General features: G+C 41.8%; 1 protein-coding gene across 2 annotated transcripts in view; it reads left to right on the forward strand.

The window, feature by feature from the left end:
- Window positions 1–23,683, forward strand: part of LOC144791700 (claudin-15-like) — a 313,867-nt gene that overhangs the window by 230,230 nt on the left and 59,954 nt on the right. For both annotated transcript variants that reach the window (XM_078666446.1, XM_078666445.1), the window contains one exon: window positions 12,131–12,212. In XM_078666446.1, coding sequence (XP_078522572.1) covers window positions 12,131–12,212 — 82 coding nt within the window. The remainder of the gene's footprint in view (window positions 1–12,130; window positions 12,213–23,683) is intronic.

The following is a 23,683-nucleotide window of genomic DNA, read 5'->3' on the forward strand; positions in this document are numbered from 1 at the left end:
TAGGTGATAGGTTTTCCTTCCATAGGTCCTGATGATAAGGTCCTAGTTCCCTGCGTGATTTCCCTACAGTGTTTAGGGTGGCGTAGGAGGTATTTACCCTTTACCAGTAGTTACTGGTTGTATGCTACATGTAATCATTTTATGTGCTAAGTGTTATACCTACAAGTATTATTTCTAAAAAGTGCATACCCCTGACAGTGGTCCAGGTGGCCCTGTCCTGTACATAATCCCTTGTAAATCTTGCCCGTGCCTGTTGGCACATTGTAAAGTGTGTGTGTTATCTAATGTGTTTTTATTATTATAATACAAAGGCTATTTTTGATATAAGCTTGTGTGGAGTTTCCTTTGTGGTGGGCCTAGGGTGTTGTCGCTGGGGTGCGCGCGCAAACGCTTTACACATCGCCTCCGAGATTAGCCTTGCTGCTCGCGTCACGTTACCTAGAGGGTGAGCAGGGGTTATCTTGGTGTGTGACTCCCTTGCCCTGACCTTAGAAATGGCGATCCCTGACTGACCTTGGCGTGAGCCGTGGCCGGCCGGGGGTCCCGTTTCTAACAGATGGGATATTAGAAATAGATGATAGTTAGAAATTAGCATTTAAAAAACCTTAGAAATTCACTGAAAGAACCATAGGTTTCAGTGTTATAGTTAGTTGGACATTTTACTCGTACAAAACCATAGAAATTCCCCTGTTATAGTTAGTTCGGCTAACTATATCTCGCGCGCCCGCAATGCGCCTGCTGATGATGTCACATATTACATCACTCATGACATGGTCAGTGACATCACTCATGACATCTCTGATGACATCTCAATTGACATCACTGATTACATCATCCTTGTGATAGAGTGGCAGACCCCCTCTCACCCTAATATAACCTTTGATACACACACTCAAAAATAGAAACTAACATTTTAAAAAAAATGGACATACCAATACCAGTTACAACACACTTATTCAGTAATTCCATGGTCTACACACACATGCACTCATTCACCAAAAGTCCTATACAGTCACTCATACATATACTCACTCATCATATGTACTCATACTCCTACACATCTTGTTATAAACCATCACTCATCCATAGAGTTACTCACACACATAGTCACATATGCAAACAAAGTATCAAACAGCCATGTACTTGCATATACAGTTATACACACACCACCACACTTACTTCTACAGAAACGTAGACAATCTTACTCTCTTAAACCATCACTTACAAAAACACATACTTTTTTATACAGAATCTTTTTCAATATCTCACTCTCACATATACTCACGTATATACACAAATATTGACATATACTAGTTTAAAACATATGTAGTTACTCATAAAGACACTATTGAGACAGTCATTCACTCACTAACACACCCATACACACACTCGTCGACCCATATAGTCCTGCACACATACTGTCTTCAATACATACAAACAGTGACTCACTCATTCATGCATCTATGCACTAAGTAATACCCCCCAACAAACCACACAGACACTCACACACTCATACTGATACTCAAAAACCAACTAATAACCAATATAGACACTCATGTGACTACTCACCAACCCATGCAGTCATTTATACACAAAGTGAGAGACTGATACAGATATTTACATATTTAAACATTACTCGCTAACCCATGTATTCAGTAAGATACACCTAATCAGTCAGTTATACAATCAATTTTACAAAAAACATGATCCATTTAGACACTTCTATACCCATTTATTCTTCCTTCGACCTTAAGATATACATATATAAAATATATTTAATTTTTAAAAAAACACACATTTACTGGATGATGTCATCAGTAATGTCATCAGTGATGTCATTTGAGATGTCATCAGTGAAGTCATGAGTGATGTCACTGACCATGTCATGAGTGATGTAATATGTGACGTCATCAGCAGTGCTTTGTGGGTGCACAAGTGATAGTTAGGTGAACTAACGATAACGGGGGAATTTCTATGGTTTTGTACGAGTGAAATGTCGAACTAACTATAACGCCCCTGAAACCTATGGTTTTTTCAGTGAATATATATTTATATGTTTATATTTATTTTATTTATTAAAAGTTTTGTATAGTGCTAGCTGGACCCAAGGGTATCAGAGCGCTTCACAGCAGGTACAACAATGTGCCTTAACGGCGATGGAAGGTTGATAACTTGAGAACTTGGGGGCATTGCAAATAGCATAGTCATACATATCATAAGGTCTACAAGGGTGAAGGGTACTAATATCATCGCCATAGAGTTCAGGTGGCCTCAAGGAAGAGGGCTTTGAGTAAAGTCTTGAATTTCGGGAAATGGGAGGTCATTCTGATGTGAGGGGGGATGGCGTTCCATATCTTGGGTGCATTGCCCGCAAAGGATTTACTTATATTTTTGCGTTTCCGCGATTTCAAAGGAATGAGAAGAAGCGTGTTGGAGCTTCTGAGGTTCCTTGATTGGCCAGCCCTTTTCAGTTTCGCGGCCAGGTATTCTGTTTTGCCTGTGTGGAGGGCTTTGTGTGTAAGACATGCTGTTCGAAAGTTGGCTCGTTGTTCAATAGGGAGCCATTTCAGATCCTTGAGCGCTGGGAAATGTGGTCGAATTTCTTGGTTCCTGTGACCATTCTAGCCACGGCATTGTGGGTGGTTTTCAAGGGGCCTAGGTGTGATTTGGCTGAGCCGGTCAGGGCTGCAATTCCATAGTCAATTCTGGAAAGCACCAGTGCTTGAGTGGCCTGTTGAAGGTCCTTTGGAGACAGGAAGGGTTTTATTTTGTAGAGAAGTTTCAGATTGAGGAAAGCGCTTTTGGCGGAGTTCGCGATGTGCTTTTTCATGTCCAATTTGGGGTCTAAGGTGATACCTAGGGACTTGACCGAATCTTTCGGTTTGAGGGTGCCATTGAGGGCGTCGATGGCTTTGAGCCATTCTTCAATTTGGGGGTTTTCGTCTCTGTTGGAGATGAGTAGAACTTCGGTTTTTTCTAGATTAAGCTTCAAGTGGTTTTGTGAGAGCCAATGTTGAACGTCTTTGAGCGTGTCATTGAGTTTGAGAATGTCATCCATAGAGGTGGTTTCCAGATAGAGCTGCGTGTCATCAGCGTAGAGGTGGAAGGGGATGTTGGAATTCCTGAGTATTGTGGTGAGGGGTTCCATGTAGATATTGAAGAGTTGGGGGGAGAGTACTGACCCTTGTGGGACTCCTCTGGTGACGGGGAGGGGGTCGGATTCAAAGTTTTTGATTTTTACTCTTTGCGAGCGATTGTGTAGGAAGGAGGAGAACCAGTTCAGTACCGTCAGTTCCAGGCCTGCTCTTTCTTGAAGGACTTTTAGGAGCTGTGTGTGATCGACAGTATCAAATGCGGCCGATAGGTCAAGGAGAATGAGAAGGCAGCATTGGTCTGAGTCAAGTGATTTATGTAGATCGTCTATGATGTTAAGGATGGCAGTTTCAGTGCTGCATCCCTTTCTGAAACCCGATTGGTGGGGGTCGAGGAGCTTGATGTTCTCTAAGTGTTGGGTTAACTGTGGGAGAACACATTTTTCCAGTGTTTTGGATAAGAGAGGAAGGTTTGACACGGGTCTAAAGTTGTTCATATCTTCGTGTCCAGCCCTGTTTTTTTTAGTAACGGCGTGACTTGGCCGACCTTGAGGCAGTCTGGGATAATTCCCGAGCTCAGCGAACTGTTGATGATTTTGCACCAGATTGGGGCTAGGGTGTGTTTCAGGACTTTGGCCAGGTTTAAAGGCAGCTGATCCAGGGAGTGGGATGCAGGTTTGGCATTGGCGATCAGGGTGATGATCTCTGCTTCCTGAATAGGTGTGAAGACGGACCATTGAGTGGGTGGGGTCAGTAAGGTGTGGTCAGTCAGTGGTGGAGTCTTGGTCTCCCTGAGAAAAGAGGGGTTTGTGCTAAGAGAGAGGTCGATCTTGATGATTTTTTTCGTTAAAAAAGCGGGCAAAATTGTCGCATTGTTTTTTGGAGGACACTGAATCGGATGTGATGGGTTTGGAGGTTTGCCTTCTGATGATGCTGAAGAGCTCTTTAGGGCGATTTTTTGCATTATCTAGAGCGGAACAGAAGAAAGAAGATTTTTTTTCTTTGATGTGTTTGTAGTAGTTTCTGCGTGCTGTCTTAAGTTGTTCGCGGTGATGGGTGGAGGGATTGCTCCTCCAGATTCTTTTAAGGGATCTAAGAAGTCTTCTTTCGTCATTGATGTCCGTGGTGAACCACGATCTTGATGGGATATTTCTGGATTTTTTCAGTTTCAAGGGCGCCAGGCGGTCAAGGGTGGCCGTCATGTTGGAGTGGTATCGAGAGGTGAGATCTATGGTTGAGAGGTGCTCCGTCGTGCTCGGAAGAAGACTGTTTAATTCTTCTTCTAGGATGATCTGTGGGACTTGGGCAATATTCCTTATCCATTTGGACGGGCCTTGTTTTATGTGTCGGGTTTGCGTTGGTTGGTTGATGTGGAAGAGAATTAAGTGGTGATCTGACCAATCTACTGGAATGATATAGTCGATGGTGATTGTGAAATTGTCCGCAATAATTGCGTCGAGTATCGCTCCTCTCTAGTGTGTTTCTTCAGAGCAGTGTTGTTTCAGATAGTTTTCTAGCAGAAGGTTGTTGAGGGATTGGATGAGCGGGTTAATTGTTTCATTCCATCTAATGTTGAGATCGCCCAGTATTATGTTATTGGTGTTGTTGAGCGCGCATTGGGTGATTAGGTCAGATAGTTGTATTCCGAATTCCTTAGAATTGCCTGGTGGGTGGTAGAGGAGATGGCAAAGTATTGAACTCTTTGTGCAGGATTTGATGTTGATAGAAAGGCATTCGAAGGAGCTGTAAAGGTATGGTGAGCTTTCCGTGATAGCGAGGTTAGTCTTATGAATGATAGCTACACCTCCACCTCTCTGCTTATGGCGGTCTTTGTGAGTGATTGAAAATCCTGGTGGTACCAGCATGTCCAGGATGGGGGCTGACAGGGAGTTGAGCCAGGTTTCTGTGATAAAGGCTACATCAATATCATGTGCGAGGATAGCTTCTGCCCGTTCTGTTGCGTGTTTGGAGGCAGATCTGCTGTTGATGAGCATGCATCTGATGCGGGATTCTTCATCTTGCAATGACTTGCTGGGTTGGGCTCTAGTTAGAGAGGTTAGGTGTGTCGGGGGTCTGGGGAGTCTAAAGGGGGGATGTTCCCTGCCCACTCCTGTATTCACTTGAATAGAGGACTTGGGTAAGGAGATCAGCTTGGGGATCAGTGTAAGGGTAGGAGGGGTCTCTCTCTGTGAATGCTGAGAGGTGTTCTGGTCAGGGGTCGCGGGGTGTCGCGGGGTGGACGTAGGAAGAGGTGAGTGTGGTCACTTCCTGAGGGGAGAGGGAGGGTTTCATTCTATTCGGTCTGTCTTTTCGCTTCTCTACCACTGGTATGGTAACATGTGGGAGCGATCTGATGGAGGCAAGGGTCGGGATGGGAGGAGGCGAATTGTGCAGTCTAGGGAGGGCGGGGGTGGGGGGTGGTCGGGCTGATGGGTGGGCACTTCGATTTTGGCTAGGTAAGAGAGGGTATCGTTCAAGCCTCGAACCGGCGTTTCTAGCTGAGCTTCCAGAAGGGCGAGACGGTGCGATATATTATTTGTGTGAGTAGAAGGGGGAAGGAGGATGGTGTTCTGTGTTGGGGGTGTGAGTGCGCATGGAGCGGTGTTGCTGTAGAGGAACGGTGAGCGTGGGTGAATAGGTGTCAACTCCACTAGAGGGATATGGGAGTGTGTGTGTATGTGTGTGTAAATATACGTATATATACATGTGTATATATATATCCAAAACCACAGTTGCCTGTAGTAGAGGAGCCCACGAACAAGGTAAGTATCGGCTTGCAATCTTTATTGTAAGCAACAACGAAAAGGATGCAAAGCAGCAGCAGCAGATTCAGTCCAGCCTTACGCGTTTAGTGTAGAACACTTCCACAGAGGCCACGGACACACAATTCAAAAGCACAGCAGTTTGTTGGCATCTACATAATGATGGAACCCCGCCTCCGTGGGCGTGGCCACCCCAGTGGCCTGATGGTATCTGTAGTGCCATCTCTTCCTCAAGTGAGTTGCGTCCCTTCGAAAACCATAGTCAATAAGTACAGCCACAGTGGGATGTGCGGCAGAACACCTTTCAGCATTGCTGTCAATTGTCTTCCAACAACAGCTCCTTGTTCCCAATTACGGTGGCAGCCTGCCTGAGCCGTAGAATTTAGCCCTGGGGCTGTTTTCAGCCCACCAACGGAGACGCTTAACAACGCCACCGCAATTGGGAACAAGGAGCTGTTGTTGGAAGACAATTGACAGCAACGCCGAAAGGTGTTCTGCCGCACATCCCACTGTGGCTGTAATTATTGACTATGGTTTTCAAAGGTGCTTGGTGGGATGCAATTATAGTTAGCTCCGTAAACTATAAATGCTGAGTTTCTGTTTTTTGGGGGGGTTTAAACGCTAGATTTTATCTCATTTCAACATTATCTATAACGTCACTTTCAACTTTGGTTTTTTTTCCAGGGAATTTCTAGCTTTTTTCAAACATAAACTAACCTCTTATTACCATACCTAACACCCGATTGTGACTCCCGATGTGCTGGGTGCGAAATACTGATTCCCGATTTAGTCAGCACCAATGTTTTAACATACATCTGCTTTTATTTGCAACACAAGTAAATAATTGATTGACGGTGTGGCATGCAAAAATGTCTGCCCCAAACATTGTCAAGGAAATATAAAAGTATTGGAAGGGCATGCAATGTGACTGCATGCATGCAAAAATACCTGCTTGTTTTGGATAGAAATAATAAGTAGAATGATTTTGCGAAATTAAGCACCTTTAAGAGACTGTGGTCCTGATCCTCCTCAACCTCTCTGCTGCTTTCAGCACCGTTTCCCATCACATCCTCATCAGCAGACTCTACAACATTGGCATTCAGCAAAACCCCCTCAAGTGGATCGCCTCTTTATTCACAGGCCGCACACAGAGGATCCGGCTGCCTACCTTCATCTTCAAGCCCATGGACATCTTATGCAATGTATCACAAGGATCATCCTTCAGCCCCACCTTGTTCAACACCTGCATGACCCCCCTCACAGACATCGTCAGATCGCAGGGCCTCAACATAATTTCCTATGCAGACGACACTCAACTAATTCTCTCACTCACTGAAGACCCCTCCACCACCAGAATCAACTTCTGCAGTGCCATGACCAACTTTGCCCACTCAATCAGAGACAAATGCCTTAAACTCAACTATGAAAAAGCAAAAGTACTGATCTTTGGGAAGAACACCTCCGTTTGAAACTACAGCTGGTGGCCGGCAGAACTCAGACAAACACCCAAACCCACAGACCATGCAGGCAGCCTAGGCATCATCCGTGACAGTGAACTGACTATGAAACTCAAAGTCAATGCAGTCGCCTCCTCCTCCTTCCACACCCTTCGCACGCTACACAGAATCTTCAGATTGATCCCGGTCAGCAATAGAAAGACCTTCACTCAGGCCCTTGTTGCCAGCCTCCTCGACTAATGCAATGCTCTATACACCAGCACCTCCACCCAGCTCCTCAGAAGACTCCAGATGATACAGAACACTGCAGCCAGTCTCATTCTGGACCTCCCCAAAAGACCCATATCACCCCCCACCTCAGAAGCCTCCACTGGCTCCCCATCCAGAGGAGATGCCAGTTCAAGATCCTCATGCATGCCTACAAAGCTCTGCACAATCAAGGACCGGCCTACATCAATCATCGACTGAGCTTCCACCTACCTGCAAGACACCTGCGCTCCTTCTCACTAGCCTGTTCGCACCCCCGCATTAGTCACATCTGCAGCAGGGGCTGCTCCTTCTCCAACATCACCACCAAGACCTGGAACGACCTACCCATCCATCTTCGAACAGCACCCTCATGGGCGGACTTCAGGAAGATCTTGCTCTTCTACAGAGACGTCACACCCACAGTGCTCAGATACCCCTAGGGGGTGACAGTACTGCGCTGTACTAATGCTGATTGATTGATTGATTGATTGAAAGATATAGTTCAGAAAGTATTGGTAGGGCACTGGATCGCATAAAACCAATATTGCACCAAAAATTGGGTGAAATAAGTATCAAGTCCAAAATATTGTTTGGAAAAATATCACCCTACTGATACATTATATTTAGGACACAGAGTTTATGGCAGTCGATATTTTTGTTAGCAATATTCTGAAATACAGCCAAGAAGATGAGCACCACAATACTAACCATAAGAATATATAAACAATCTGAACCCCCAATGTAACATATTTGTCAGTACAAAGAACACACATCAGGCACAGTGTATAGTCATCTGATAGTTGGCCCTCACCAAACTCACAGCAGCACTTGATTCATCATAAATCAAAATACCCTTACTCAGTGGCTCAAAATACACCAAAATACCACACGCCCAACCAACCGACAGTTTGTCTGGTTTTAAAGGGATACTGTGGACTCTCACAAGACAACATTCCATCAATTACCTAAGACACATTATCTCAACTACCCCAGACACTATCCAGAATACAGCAGCCTGACTTGTCCTCAACCTCCCATGCCAGTCTTACATCACACCACACCTTCGTGAGCACAACAGGCTACGGTTCAAACTCCTCATTCACACATGCAAAGCACAACACAACACAGGCCCAGCCTGCCTGAAAAACTGAATTGACTTCCATCAACCTTCTAGGCATTCCCGCCCAGCTGGACTCTTCCTAGCGCACGTCACACTACATCACTCTTAAAGTATGCAAAGACCTCCTACTACACATTAGAGCCTCATCCTCTCTTCTTGTATCCCACAAGTTGGAGCTAGCCTCACCATCCTGCATTGCACCAAGATACCCGCAAGGGTGATGGTTTTCTGTACAAAAACATATCACAATACAGACTTCAAAGGTGTCATGTACCCTAGTCGAGCTACATAAAACAAAGAATACCGACCATTACAACACACATAAAACCAAGTATATACACAAAAGTATCAGAAGAATCACACGAAGACTGTCACTAATCCAACTCAAACAATAAAATAAAAGACTAGCCTAGGCAATACGACCCTGTAGACCAACGCTTTCGTACATAACATAACATATCATAACAGATGGCATAGCAAAAGTTACGGACTGCTTGAGAATTGTGATTTGTGATATCAGACTTGTTGATTCCAGTTTTACTCAAAGCATAGGACTGGGAATGTGGTCCGAGAAATTGCAACGAAGCAAGAGTCATGAAACAGCAAATTATTTGAAGTAATCTTTGTTAAAAGACCATAAACAGCCTAAAAAGAAACTTTCAACATTCTCCAAGTTCTGCTGTTTTCAGTGGTTAATCTTGGAAATATTATGTCGAAACATGAAAACATATGTTTCTTCCAAAGTCTTTTGAAGGGAAATGCATCCCTCGTCTCATACCGCAACATCTTGTATAAAGAAGCCAGGAGTCAGCGGTAGGTAGCGACATTTGAGAGAGCGGGGTGGCAACTAAAGCTATAAAGTAAAACATTAACTAGTAGCGGGCAGAAGAAAGTCAACTGAACATGAAAGTGGCACAAACTATATGGTGCAATAAAGCAAGTTTGAGATGTATGATTTAAAAGAATTTCCCCATTATGGATCCTTGGTCAATGTGCTCAATTGGGATTGAAACTTATGAACTACAAGTAAGAAAAGGATCTCTGTAACTTAAAGCAGTAACCCACTGAGCTATCCTCATTAAATGCAATTCTGTGATCTGCATGGCACACGTTCTTTGCAGCAGGCATATTAACCCCCGCGCTACTTTATGATGAGTTAAAACTGCCACTAGACAAAACTAGCTCCTGTAGGAACATTGATACCCAGAGTTATCTTAACGTTTCTATTGTTGCCTGAAAACTGCTGGACACACAAGAAACTCTGCAGCAGGTGCTTTTTAACCCATAAGTTATTTCTAAACACAGCCGCCCCCCTGCCCCAAGTTGCCCCCCACTCCCCCCCTTTTAGCCGGCACTGGGAGCAGAATTGCCTCATTGAATTCCAATATGCCTGATTCCAAATTGGTCAGTATTTTCACACCATAGTCATAATCATAGTCATAGTCAAGTTTATTTGTTTGATTAATTAAAATCTTACAAAAATAAATTTTTAAAAGAATATCATCGGCAGTAAAAAGCTTAAAACACCATGCAAATAATTATTCTAGCATTATATAATTTAAAAAGGAGAAACCTAAATAATGTTTTCCTTAATATTTTTGCCAATAACAGATACAAATTTTACAAATGCAGAATTCATTAACACATCATTTGGATTTAGACATGCCATTAACGCTTGTCTGCATGTTCTTATTCCTCGAGCATTAAATAATCTCTTAAGGATAACTTTCCTTTCCACCTCTATTGCAGGGCACAGACATAGCAGATGTAAAATTTCTTCTTGACCACATTTACACAACCTACATATCGTATTGTCCTCAATAGTCTTCCATAGTGGCCGATGATACAAACCAGGCCAAACACCAAAACGTACTCTTATAAAAGTTTGTTTGCTTTGCTGTGACCAAGGAGTTTCCAGATAATTTTGGATTTGCTTTTTTTTGTATCCATTAATAATTGGCCATGCGTGCCTTCTTTTTACCAATAATTCTTTGTCTTTTATCAATGAGAGATGGATAGTCAATTTATTAATTGTTCTTTTAAAACTTTCCTGGGTAATTGTGTCTTCCCAAATTGATATTATCCCAAATTCTTCTTTTGCTTCTTTTAAATATGCCCAAGCTTGTAGTTTCCGGTTGTCTTTTACTTCTTGCCATAATGTTCGAGATAATTGTTTGGCAAGGTAATTTTTTATACGATACCAGATTTTTTGGGGTGAGGGAGAATCAGATTTTGCCAAACAGTAATTCGCACTGTAAAATCGCATTACACTTTAAGTGCAGCAGGAGCCAAACCTCATTCCGGTTTTTTTTTTATGGCAGGGGTGAGAATACATTTCCCATTCCATGGTGTTTAAATTGTATGGTACTAGGTCGTATTAACCGCACTGTAAAATGTACTAAGTGCTAAATGGGCCCCAGAACCATGCAACTTGTAATGAAGGGATACATGTCAGCAAAAGGAAGAGTGGTATGAAAATATTTCTATAACGACATAGGAAATGTGAAATAGTTTTATCATATTTGAAATGTTCTTCAACATGTTGAAATGGTTTGAAGAGATTTTTCTTAATTTCTTCTTCCATTTCCTTTTTTGTGACTTTATATCCTTTCACCTTTTATTCCATTTCTTATTATAAATTTCGAAGACAGCTTATTTAGTCAACAGGCAATCTAGTTTCTTGCTTAACGTGATAAGTACATCAAAAGAGTATATACACATGTGTAATATTCTTAAGAGGCAAGCAAAAGCCTATTTCACTAATATCTTAAAAGGAAGAAATCTAAAATTCAGTATTGCATAAGATGTGCAGGATAAAGTGTGAATTTCTGGAAAATACACATCTGCTAAGAGATACACGAAGATTAATTGGTCAAAATTACCCCTCTGGGATCAAGAACAAAGTAAAGGCACAAGTGTGTGAACACACAACTCGAGGGTTCCTAATACATAGGTTATGGATGCGTATTCACCCATCTGGCATGCTGAATATTGTTGTGCCTGTAGCCAATAGATAGTAGTATCATGAGCATAATTGAACCTTCATGCTCCATAGATGGCAACTGTCACATGCAATAAATACTCTTCCCATCACATCCCATTCCTTTCTGGTGTACCCGCCTTTATTTGAATATTCATTTGAATATTGTGGTATATACATACATATTCAGGAGTGGGCTGGGTCTGCGGATGACCGCCATAACTGTCCATTTTGTATTAGTGGAAATGAAAATGGATAGTTCTCTGTAACAGAGGACATAATTCTGGTCTCGGAGCCATTTACCACTGTTGTTATTGGACAAATGTCAAGCTTTTAAAAAACGTCACAAAATGTAATGTATTTCCCACTCACAGTATCTCATTGCCATCTACATGAAATGCTTGCCTAGCTTGGCTAAAACAATAACGCAAACAATATTTTCCTGACGTGTGATCTATTTTTTCCCACAGGTCTCTCATCTTTGGTGGCCATTTCTTGGTATGCGGGAATAATAACCGTGCAATTTTATGACCCATTGTACGCTGGAATAAAGTGAGTGTCCACATCAGTTTTATTAATTTTTTGAATGAAAAATCGTAATAAGTGTTTAAAATTGAGTTTCCAAACTAGGTGGCATTTATAAACACGGGATACTCTCTTGTTATTGCTACTGAAGTTGCTTTCAGAGAGGAAAATGCATAGTGTGATGGAGAAACTGGGGTGAACATGGTTCAGGATCAGTACGTGCAGGGTCTTATGGTACTCAGCAAAGCAAAAGCAACACATTTATATGTGGTAGTACATCTTTGTATAGACGACTATCTTTTTCACCCTTAGGTTTTGATAAATAGTCACAGGCATTTCCTGAGATGGGTGGATGGTATTCGGGCAATTTATCATTCCAAAGATTCATCCAAAATGGCCCTGTATTCACAATGGAAAGAAATACAGTCTAGCAAATGTGTTATGTTAACTCGATGATTCTAAGGGTTCTGTATTAACTGTTTGATTTGCAACCAGGTTTGTGAGTCTAGTCTGTTTGGAGCTAACCTGTACAGCAGTGAGCTGGGCAAAGAGGGTCAGCATGTGTAAAATGTACTATATGGACAGTGCACAAGATCACCAATAAACACCAATGATTCGCCCATCCTGTTCGTGGGTCCAGGAAATCCTCCATGTGTATCTTTCTACATGAGGACATACAAAGGCTGATGCGGTGCCATACTCTAGGAAGCTTATTCATGTAAATGCCCTTATTGAACCTGGGTAAATATAACCATCAACAACCTCAGCTCTCACGAGAGCATGGTATAGCTCTCTCAAATGGGAACATATAATAAATTATGTCATACCTTATTCACTGTGAGTATAGCGACTCACACTCATACTGATGAGGTAACAATTCATATCCTCTCCCCCATGGGCAGGATCCTCAAGGGTGGAGTCAAACCTAAGGGTTTCCTGCTTTGGAGTGGTCGCTTTTTAAAGCTGAATCATTTCCCCCTTTATCCTTCTTGGGTCCAACTAAGTAGCGTGCTAGGCCTCAAGATCCTATCTGGAAAATGTGAGGTGTCTGGCAATAGCTGTGGGTTAATATTTGAGACCAGGTTCTGCTCACGCACAATTGTGAAGAACTCAGATACCCAGATACCTGATTGTGCCCACTGGCCTTGTAGCTCACTAACTACCTGCTTAAGAAATGGTCAGTTCTGGATCTAGCCATTTCTTTCCTTCCTCTTTGCCAGTGTACCATGGGCATTCGATGTAGAGACCCTCATGGGATAGGCCCACCCGTGCCTCCCAGTCCTTTGCCAGTCAGCCATGGGATCCCTTATGATCTAGATAGACCAGGGTTCTCAGACCTTTTCTATAATGAAAAGCTACTTTTGCCTAAGGAAAATTATCCAAAGCTACTAACATATTGTATCACTGTACAATATTGACCACTTCCTTTGACAATACACTAGTAACCACCCAACATTTCTGTTGCAAAGGACATTACCACAACAATAAGTCTCCCTACCTTAGCCTGAATTACCTTTCAGCTGTCAGCTATAAATATGTTTTGAAAATGCAATCATTTTGCCTTTATCAGCATATCATTTTCTGAAAATATAATTTTTCATTCAAATATCTGTTCTATTTTAGGAAAACAAACTGCATTTCCTAAATTTCTATTGTAAAGTCCTAAATTTCTTTTGTGAAGGATACATAATTTTGGCTTCAAAACATACTTTTTTGTAAATATGCGGTTCCCAAATATCAGCATCTCATTTTCATCAAGTAGGCACATGTACAAATGCTTCAGATGGACAGAGCCTGCTTCAAATATCCAGGCTTTACGCTCACATGCTATGAATGCATTCCAATATGCCAAGTATGACAATAATATGCCAATAATGCTCAACTTATATCAGAGGCACCATGGTGCTAAGACTGGACACTATAATAGCCAGGATGCTCACAGAACATAAGTTTTGGCGATTATTTTGCCAAAGCAGCTACCAATATGTCAGAGGTGGCCAAAAATAGGTCAGTCATGCTCACAAAATGTCAGCAATCTCTCAATATGCACAACTAGGCTCAGAATGCCCAAAATATGTCAAGGATGACAGTCAATATGCCAGGACCACTTTTATGATAGAAACAGAGACAATTGTGCCAAAGGTGAACCCAGTATAATGGGTACTAACATATACTTTTGGTGGTCCTTGACTTGAAGCATAGCATCGAGGAATCAACACCGTAGGCGTGTAATGGTGTGAGACATTCCACCCATGGGTTCTCCACCGAATGTAGCTTTTCTCATAAATTAGATGGTTTTCCATTTCCAGACACCTCAGGATCAGGCCTAGCAATTATGTCCTCAATTATTGTGTAACGGTCAGCAGGTTTAGTACAGAGTATTCAACTGTGATTTGCAGAATTCCTTTTTGATTTTACGGTGAAGTTACTAAAATTACACACTACAACCATTGCCAGAAAATCATTTTGCTGATTTTCTATTGTTTAATACCAGGACCTTCATTATGAGTGGCAAAAAAATCCTTTTGGTAACTTTGATCCCCCAGAGTTACCATTACCCGGGGTATAAGTGGATTATAAATGGAGCTCTGAAGGTCCCCTTAAGAATACAGTCGGGAATCAGTAAACCCGGGTCCATTCCCTACTATAATTGCCTATTCATCATGGATTTCGCATGGAGATTTCAGCTCCGTGTGACAATAAACAGATCCTTGTGTTTCAATGGCTTTCATAATTATGATGGCGCTGGCAACTAGTCCTACCGGCCCATCAGAATTAAAAGGTGACTTATAATACAGGATTAGGCATCAAAGTGTGATCATCTAATCGTATCGTCCAACCCTCCCCTACTCACTATCCGAGATGAGAAGTGAGATGATTTTCTTGTGTGCAAAAGGATAACTTTGAAGGAGAAGGAGATGAACGACTACAACCTCGGACATCAATCATGTAATCAGGGTTATAAAGTACAAGAATCAATATCAGCTGTAACATGATAGAGGATGTACAATCTTGTTATGTGCCCCAATGTACCCCAATCTAGTCCAAGGTAGCTACACAACCTTTTACCTACATTTGTCCTACCTTGCTCTGCATAACGGTTCTAGCACTGACCTTTTACCCAGTTATGTGCTGAATAAATGTCGATCAGTTTACTTGAACCTAGCCTCATTTATTATGCATGAGGATTCTTAGAAAAGTCCTGCACATGACGTACTTAACAGGATTAACATACTCTGCATAAAAGTCATGGCCATCTTCATCCTAGGATGAAATAACTACTTTGCATAATTGCAGGCATTGAATTAGGTTCATTTACATAATCGTACTCACAACATAGCGATTGTGTAAGGAACCTCGAGGCTATCTTCATGGCATAAAAAACATACCAAAACTAGATAGAAAAAGAAGAAACTTCCATGCTGATGCAAGACGCTGAGGTCCTGCACACAGAAGCTCCAGCACACAGTGGTCTGACATCCCTTGCAGGGTGTCCAACTTGAGACCATGACGGGGTCCTTCATTATCTCCCATCAAGTAATGGGGTTGGCTCTTTACTAGGGGATTCTTGGCTTTATACCCAAACACATGCTAGGTACACTTAGGTACGCTTAGGTAGGGTTAGCATCTTAGGATGACACATGGTTACTGTCATATTTATAAGCCTGCAAATAATCACTGTTTTAACACCATGGTAGAGCTTTAGCTCTTATTCACTCTGTTGGTGCTTGTAATGTTTTACATTTGTTTCTGTCTAATGATTGTCGAAGCAAACATGTTTTATACTGGAATGATGCTGGTTCAATAAATGCTTATTGAAAACGTCCTAGACGTTTATTCTGTGTGTCTCCCTGAGACTATGTGAGCACGAGTGACTTAGTAAAAAGTACTGCACTGTTTCCACGATCCCTAATAGGTTGGAGAGTTGTCATGTTCAGTGGTTGCCAGAAACTATTTGCTTCTTAGTAAGGGTCATGGGCTTATATTGGCACTGTGAGCAAGCTGGCCTCTAGGCCGATATATCCTGTGGCAGTGTCCAGAATCAGACTAGACACCAAACCCTTAGTTTATGTTGTCCACACAATGCGCAGATCCAGCAGATTTATAGGAACTACACGACAATCTGTTTTCTAGGCATTGATACAGGAGAGTTCTGTGAACCCCCCCTGAGGTGTTGAGCTACATCCATCAAATATTAAGACCTCCCCTTTTTAAGAAACGTTTTTTTTCTGCTGCAGCCTTTGGAACAGGTACCATATCTGGTAAAGTTTTCACATTACTGTCCACCCTATATATTCTAGTCACCCAATGTAACTATAGTGTAGGGCTGTATACTGTTCCATGCCAATAAAGGGTTATGAGGCTGAAAGACAACTTTTTTTTATAATATCATGGAACGCCAAGTTGACTTGCACTATCTTTATAATGTATGGCAGATGGTATTTTAACCATTATATTACTCGGTAACACAGTCAACTATCCCACAAATTTCTTAAACCCTTGGTGTTTGGCTCTATTGTAAGAAAGAGAGAGTATAGTTGTAGACATGTAGAATGAGAAAGTGGATTGTTAGTTGAGGTGGAAGGTAGTCCACTTTACTATTCTTGTTAGGTCCAGTAAAGGTTTCAGTAATTTCAACCTAAGCTCAACCCCTGGTGGCCATGGCACATATGTGACAGGCTTAGCTTAAAAAATGTGGAAAGCATTTAGAAGTACCAAACCAGTTAAAAAATCAAAAACAAAACACAATAAAAATCCCAACTCTAATGTATGACATTTGAAAATAATTCAATAAATACTATGACATAAAAACAACAAAAATCCAATAGACCTAGAGATATGAATTTGTAAAATTTTAAAAACAAATAGAACCAAAAAGTGTTAAGTGCCAACCCCGGGCCATTGACTTTTGGCAGGAAAGTTCTGAGAAGGCGAAATTTGAAAATTTTCACCCAAGGATGGTCCATTGCCAGGTAGATATTTTGGGGCCTTTGGCTGGTGAAGATTTCTACGTGCAGAGGTAGTTACTTTTTTGGAACTCGGATTCCTCCAAGAGGGCAAGGCTGCAAGCTGTAGCCAGACAGGACTCCATAAGGTCGATAACCATGTCCACAACATCTTGTTGAAATAGATTTGCTGCTGAGAATGAAAGCAACCTAAATCTTTGGTCCAGTGGTAATGCACCTACGTTGGAATGACTTGGCTGGATTCACCTGGTTCTCTAGAGTTCTTTGGAGCCAAAAGATTTCTAAGTATCAGATTTTTCAGGATGCTGGATGGAGTGCACTTCGACACAGTCAAGGTCATCAGGAACAGCACTTGGGATTCATGACTCACTCCAGCAGTAGCCACCTGCAGGGTCCAGGGCATGTCCAATTGAAATAGCTAAGCTGGGCTCCAGTGCTTGGTTTGTAAAAAAAATAAGTGCCAGGGCCCCAGTAAGGAGACCACTTTAGCTTGCATCACCAATTGGCCCTGTCAGCACTACCAATGACAGTCTCAACACAACCACTAACCATCACAGTCCTACAGATGGGACAATTCGGACTATTTCAGGCCCCCAAAGCTATAACAATGGCTTTGGTGGCAGGTATTAGTCATTTTTATGTATATCAAATTAATGAACAACTGGTGTTGTGGTAATTTGTAAATGAGACAAACTGTGCCACCATGTGGCAGAATCTAATAAGTGCCGGGGTGACAATTAAGTGCTGGTGCTCAGCACCAGAAACCACAGGCTCAAATTAGGCACTGCTGGACTCCGGAAAAAAGAGGCTTCTTGCAGCTTTTTGTAGCCCTGTAGTTTAACAGGACATGAGCAAAATTACATTTGGAGTTCACTTCTCTGTCCTGGGTACAAGTGAGAGCAGGTCTAGTCCTTCAGTTCTCCTCACAGCTCTCAACAGCAGCTCTTTCTATCTTCCACAGGTCCAGTAGTGTTCTGGAGAAGGTACCATATTTATGCCTGACACTAGATTATTGATGGGGGAAACTACTGGCCCCTTCCCAGTGCTTAATTTGTAAAATATGAAGTCCAGGTACTCAAATGTTTGTCAGAGGCAACACCCACATTTCCATGGCTCCACCTACTTCCTCCACTGGCTCCACCCACTTATTTTATTGGCACTGCTAAAAGTAAGATTTAATACCCAATCTGAATTGCAGCAAGGGAGCCTTCCTCATAGTAAGGTTGTGATAGGAGGTCCCACACTTATACATTTGAAAAATAAATTTCAATGTAATGACTTTTGGGAGTAAGAATTGGAGGCCTAAAGTATTATAGAAAGGTTTTGTTGCAGGCCACACTAGAGAGTTTTGCTCCAGAGCAAAATAGATTACATTTTCAGCATGACCTTGTTCTAAAAATTACAAAATATCGCTCAAAGGATTTGAACAATCACAGACGTGTAATGCCCTGTTTGGGAGAATAATGTAGCGGGTACTTTAATAATGGGTGACGATTCAGCTCAAAACATATAATTCAGACATTCTTAATGCACAAATGGGTGCAATGCTTGAAATGTATATGTTTCTCTCATCTTCATTGCTTGATTTTTCTCGTCACAAAGTGTCATTCATAGTCGTTGAAATGACACTCATAATTACACTGAATAGACTTAAATTATGAAAATGGCACTCTTAGGAATCTGAAACCTTGGCAGCTATGCAGCAGGTGTCAGTGTCACTGGGCGAAGGGTGCACTGCAATGAGAGCAGAAGGACTTTACTACCTGGCAAATGAAAATCTCTACTGTGAGCCCTGCTGCCAAGAGAAGAGCACTTCTTTCCAGGCCTGGCAGTTCCCTATTTACTCTTCCCCAGCCTCTGCTGCGAGGTAACCATGCTGCTTCCTACCCCTTTCATTTGATCCCACACTGGTAGCGTGTGGCAACCGTGGGGAATACAGAAAGAAACACAGACCTCACTTGCTCCTTGAATCGGGAGTTGGAAGGGCCAGAATTGTCTATGGATTTTTTTATATGAATGTGTTTTTGTATTTTTTAATTTATATTTATGTTTTGGATTTTGTTTTCTCGGTCATAGTTATTCCTAGGTATCTGTTACACATGACTCTTTCTAACTCCTGCCTGACCTGGTTTGGTGTGTGGATTTTTACTTAACCCCTTCCGCGCTCATGACGAACTCAGCTCGTCATGAGTTACGACGCTCGTACGCTCATGACGAGCTGAGCTCGTCATGTAACGCGGCTTTTAAAAAAACGCCACGCACAGTGGGAAAACCGCTAGCGCGCATGCGGTTAATAAAGAAATAATGATAACATTTGTAAAACTGTTTAATTTCAGGTAGAATGTCTTCTCCTTATTTGCACATTCTACATTCATAGCAATTATTTCGATCATTAATATTCCCGGATATAGACAAAGCCCCTGTATGAGAACAGGGGGTTAAACAAAATGTGAAATTCAGTTTGCTTTTTAAACAAAGTGTAATTTATATGATGAATAATTCACATTTTGTTTTAGGATCAGGTTTCATTGGACTGAAAAGATTTCATGACCCTTTATTAGTGTTGGAAGGGCATGCAAAGCAGAGGATGACAGCGCCGAGTGTTCTCCGAATCCAAACTCAAAATCTGAGCTCTGACTGAAAAGAGATGAAAATGCTTAACGCCAACAGCTTTTGAACGCCCCCAGGTCCCACAGCACTGCAGATTTAAAGTATCTGTTCACCACAGTACTGCCACACTCTGCTTAACTCTGCACAGAATGGGCCTCCAGGGCCTCGGGCCATCCAACAAATCAAACACATACCAAAAGTGGCCGGCTGCTGGCAACGGGAAAACATCACTGAAGCTAAATGCGCAATGAAGGAAGTCAAGTTAAACATCACCCGCAAACTAAGTGTGAGAGGCCAAGCAGAAACAGATGGAATAGCCTGCAGCCCAACACGTCCGTACCCCATATGACATCAGGAACCAGTGGCTTGAGGACGACAGTAGCATGTGCCAGTTAAACTTTTAACTGGCACATGCCACCATATTGCAATGTGCATGCACACGCACAGAGTTGAAACGCAATGAAAAACTACATTATTATGAATAAACGGGTTAAGTTAAAGGCCGTGCTCTTCCAGCCTTCTCCTAGCCCGGGGCATTGCAATTGCTCAGGGCAGGCCTCAAACTCGGTTCGCTTCATACCAAGTAAATCTGTTTGTTAGCAAGCAGCGTTGGTTTGTCTACTTACTTTCTTAATAAGCCTGCTGCAGCCTACCCTCGACGTTGACTGAACGTCTTGTGACTTGTGGGGTGCATGTGTGCCGGGGCGTGGCGTTTTGAAAAAAGATCTACGCACACTGCCTCACATCCCCAACCCCCGACAGAACCAACTCCAGCCGAATCCGTTTCCCGCCCACCAGCAACACGGAACTAAGGGCCTTAGGCAAATTTACATTTGGATATGGTTTGAATCTTTATTTTAACGGCTCTCACTGCTGCAACACTCTTCACAAGGGACTCGGCCGACGAACACCACGGTGAGTCAGTGAAGTAAATATATTTACTTTGGCACACTACTATTTGATGTGCTGACGCGAGGTGTAGACCCAGCCCTGATAAATAAGTGCCGGTGCTAAGCACCGGAAAGCACCGGCACAAATTAAGCACTGCCCCTTCCTGACAAATAGAAAGTCATTCCTAGGGGTGACTCTGTCCAGTTTTTAGCTGTGCTTATGTGCCCTAGTTCCAACAATCCAACAGTACTCTCTCTGCTCAAATCCAATATGGTGAAACACTTCTTGCATGTTCCCATCCCAGAAGTGTGGCCCGGTACACCTCCTCTGAGGTAATTTCTAACCAATTCTGAGGGCAGCTCCTCTCCCACTAGGCAATGGTGCCTGACTGACTGGAGTAACAAAGAAAGGCCCTGCCCAGGTGTCATCTAACATTGGCCTTGGATTGGGTAGGCCTTTTTGAAGTAATCAGGATCCCAAGCACAGCCCAGAAGGTCATCCTGCCAGAGGAATAGAAACATCTCCCAACGCCTAAGACCTTTGTCCTGCTCCGGGAGTAGTTTTCACATCTCATCCAGAGTGATATTCAGCTACAATGCATGCATGTATATATGAACTTCCACAGGCGTTAGGCAGATAATAAAGTAACTTTCTAAAACTACCTTCTCCATAATATTTATATTAAAATTGATTTTACCAATAAATTGGATTTGATAAACCTATTAAAATAACTATTAAAAAGAATCTTTGAATAATATTTTCTATCTGTTTCCTAAATTAAATCAGCATTATAAAATGAAATAATTTAACCCCGGGTTTCCCTTTGGAGCAGCTAGGCTTACTACAGTGAAAGTAGCTTTATATGCTTTTCCGCTATAAGGACGCATGTAACATTACATTTGCACATGTCCTACTGTTAAATAAAGAGCATCCTGTCCTTAGGGCTTATAAGAGCCACATAGGTGTAACTTATTATTAATTAAAAGGAAGGTTTAGGCCTGTCAAAAGGGTTTATTTTGTAGATCGCATTTGCATTCTAAAACTGTCACAACCAGACAACAATGGTAGACCTGCAGTCATGTTTGGACTTTCACTGTAGTGGATGTCACGATGAGTGCAGCAGTCCACTAATGGCACTTAACTTAGAAGCAATAGGTACACTTTGTACTATATGCTAGCGACTTATAGGTACGTTACATTTGCCAATCAGGGGTATGCCAATTTTGATATGTTTTAGGGGTCAGAGTACATGCACTGAGGTCTGATTAGCAGGGTCCAAATGCACAGAATCAAATAACCAGCAGCATCAGTCCACAAAAAATCGGGTTGATCATGCAAAACGAGGTATTTTCCTAAAAAGAGTAAAAAAGGAATCTGTAGAGAAAAATGAATCACACCAAAAACAGTTAGTAATTTGTTGTAGGAAACTTTTGAATCAGTTTCATGCAAAACAGATTTAAAAAAAGGCTCCTCTGATTTTTTTTTTTAATAAGAGGCCATCTTTGAATTTCCACTTGTAATGAAGGCATTATAAACAACATTTAAATGTTTTTATGTATAGTTGATATATTGTTTGATATACTTTTTATATTATGTAGAAGTGAGAATTCTAAATATTTTTCTAAAAACTGTTAACATATCTGTAGCATATATTTATAAATATGTATATGCGTATTGGTCTATTAATTTAAGTACCATATACATTGCCTTTTGTCGTTATTTTATCCTTTAAGAGTAAAAAAACACAAATGAACTTAGACTTGGCCCACAGCATAAATGACTTGTGGCACGTTAGCGGGCCTGGAAGCAAAGGCTAAACTACACTACAGCACTACAACTCCCTCCATGCGCTGCTGTCCTGTGCACGCTAGGCATAAGCTGCTGCATCTTTACATTATGACGCATCAGCCATAGTATGTGACTGGAATTTGCTTAACAGCCAGTAAGAGTGCTGCATGCATTCTATTTCAAAGAACAATGGTTCCTGTGGCATACGAATATATAGAATATACAATACTCGACAGCTTAAATAAGCAATATTCACTTGTAACAGAGAAGGGTTTGGCAGAAAAAGAAACACACATATGCAAAATTTATAAGAAAGACTTCTTATATTTCAACTCATGAAAAGTATCCATATTTACAACAGCAACACATATACAAAAGATTGTATGTACAGTGTAAAGTGCAGTGCGTCCCAAGTGATTATGTGAGCAAAAACAAACACCAATAACTCGTGGTAATTGAGTCTGGTGGCACTCAGGTTGTAGTTGGAGAAACAGGGTAATACCTGCTCTTCGGACGCGGAATCGCTCGATCGCACTTTCCCGGTCGGCTGTTTGGTAAAAAAAAAAAAAAAAAAAAAAAACCAAACCAAACAGCCGACCGGGAAAGTGCGATCGAGCGATTCCGCGTCCGAAGAGCAGGTATTACCCTGTTTCTCCAACTACAACCTGAGTGCCACCAGACTCAATTACCACGAGCAACCACAGTGTGCCCGGCTGGGTACACTGTAAGTCCGATTTAATTTACTTTATCACGCATGGGTTGCGTTAAGCCGAGACACTACGAGATGTCCCTCACTGCTTAGTCCTGACGAGACCTCCATCAAGCAGGTCGAAACGCCGTCGACGCTATAGGGAAGGAACCTATTAGCACAGTGATTTGTGATTTCATATAGTCACTGCTAACAATTATTGTATCAGATTGCTTGGTCATTTCCCTGTGTAAATACCCATAACGCAAAACTGTATAGATCATTCATTATTGGTGTTTGTTTTTGCTCACATAATCACTTGGGACGCACTGCACTTTACACTGTACATACAATCTTTTGTATATGTGTTGCTGTTGTAAATATGGATACTTTTCATGAGTTGAAATATAAGAAGTCTTTCTTATAAATTTTGCATATGTGTGTTTCTTTTTCTGCCAAACCCTTCTCTGTTACAAGTGAATATTGCTTATTTAAGCTGTCGAGTATTGTATATTCTATATATTCGTATGCCACAGGAACCATTGTTCTTTGGA

This window comes from Lissotriton helveticus, chromosome 11, assembly GCF_964261635.1.
Source record: "Lissotriton helveticus chromosome 11, aLisHel1.1, whole genome shotgun sequence".
In the NCBI taxonomy this organism is placed as follows: Eukaryota; Metazoa; Chordata; class Amphibia; order Caudata; family Salamandridae; genus Lissotriton; species Lissotriton helveticus.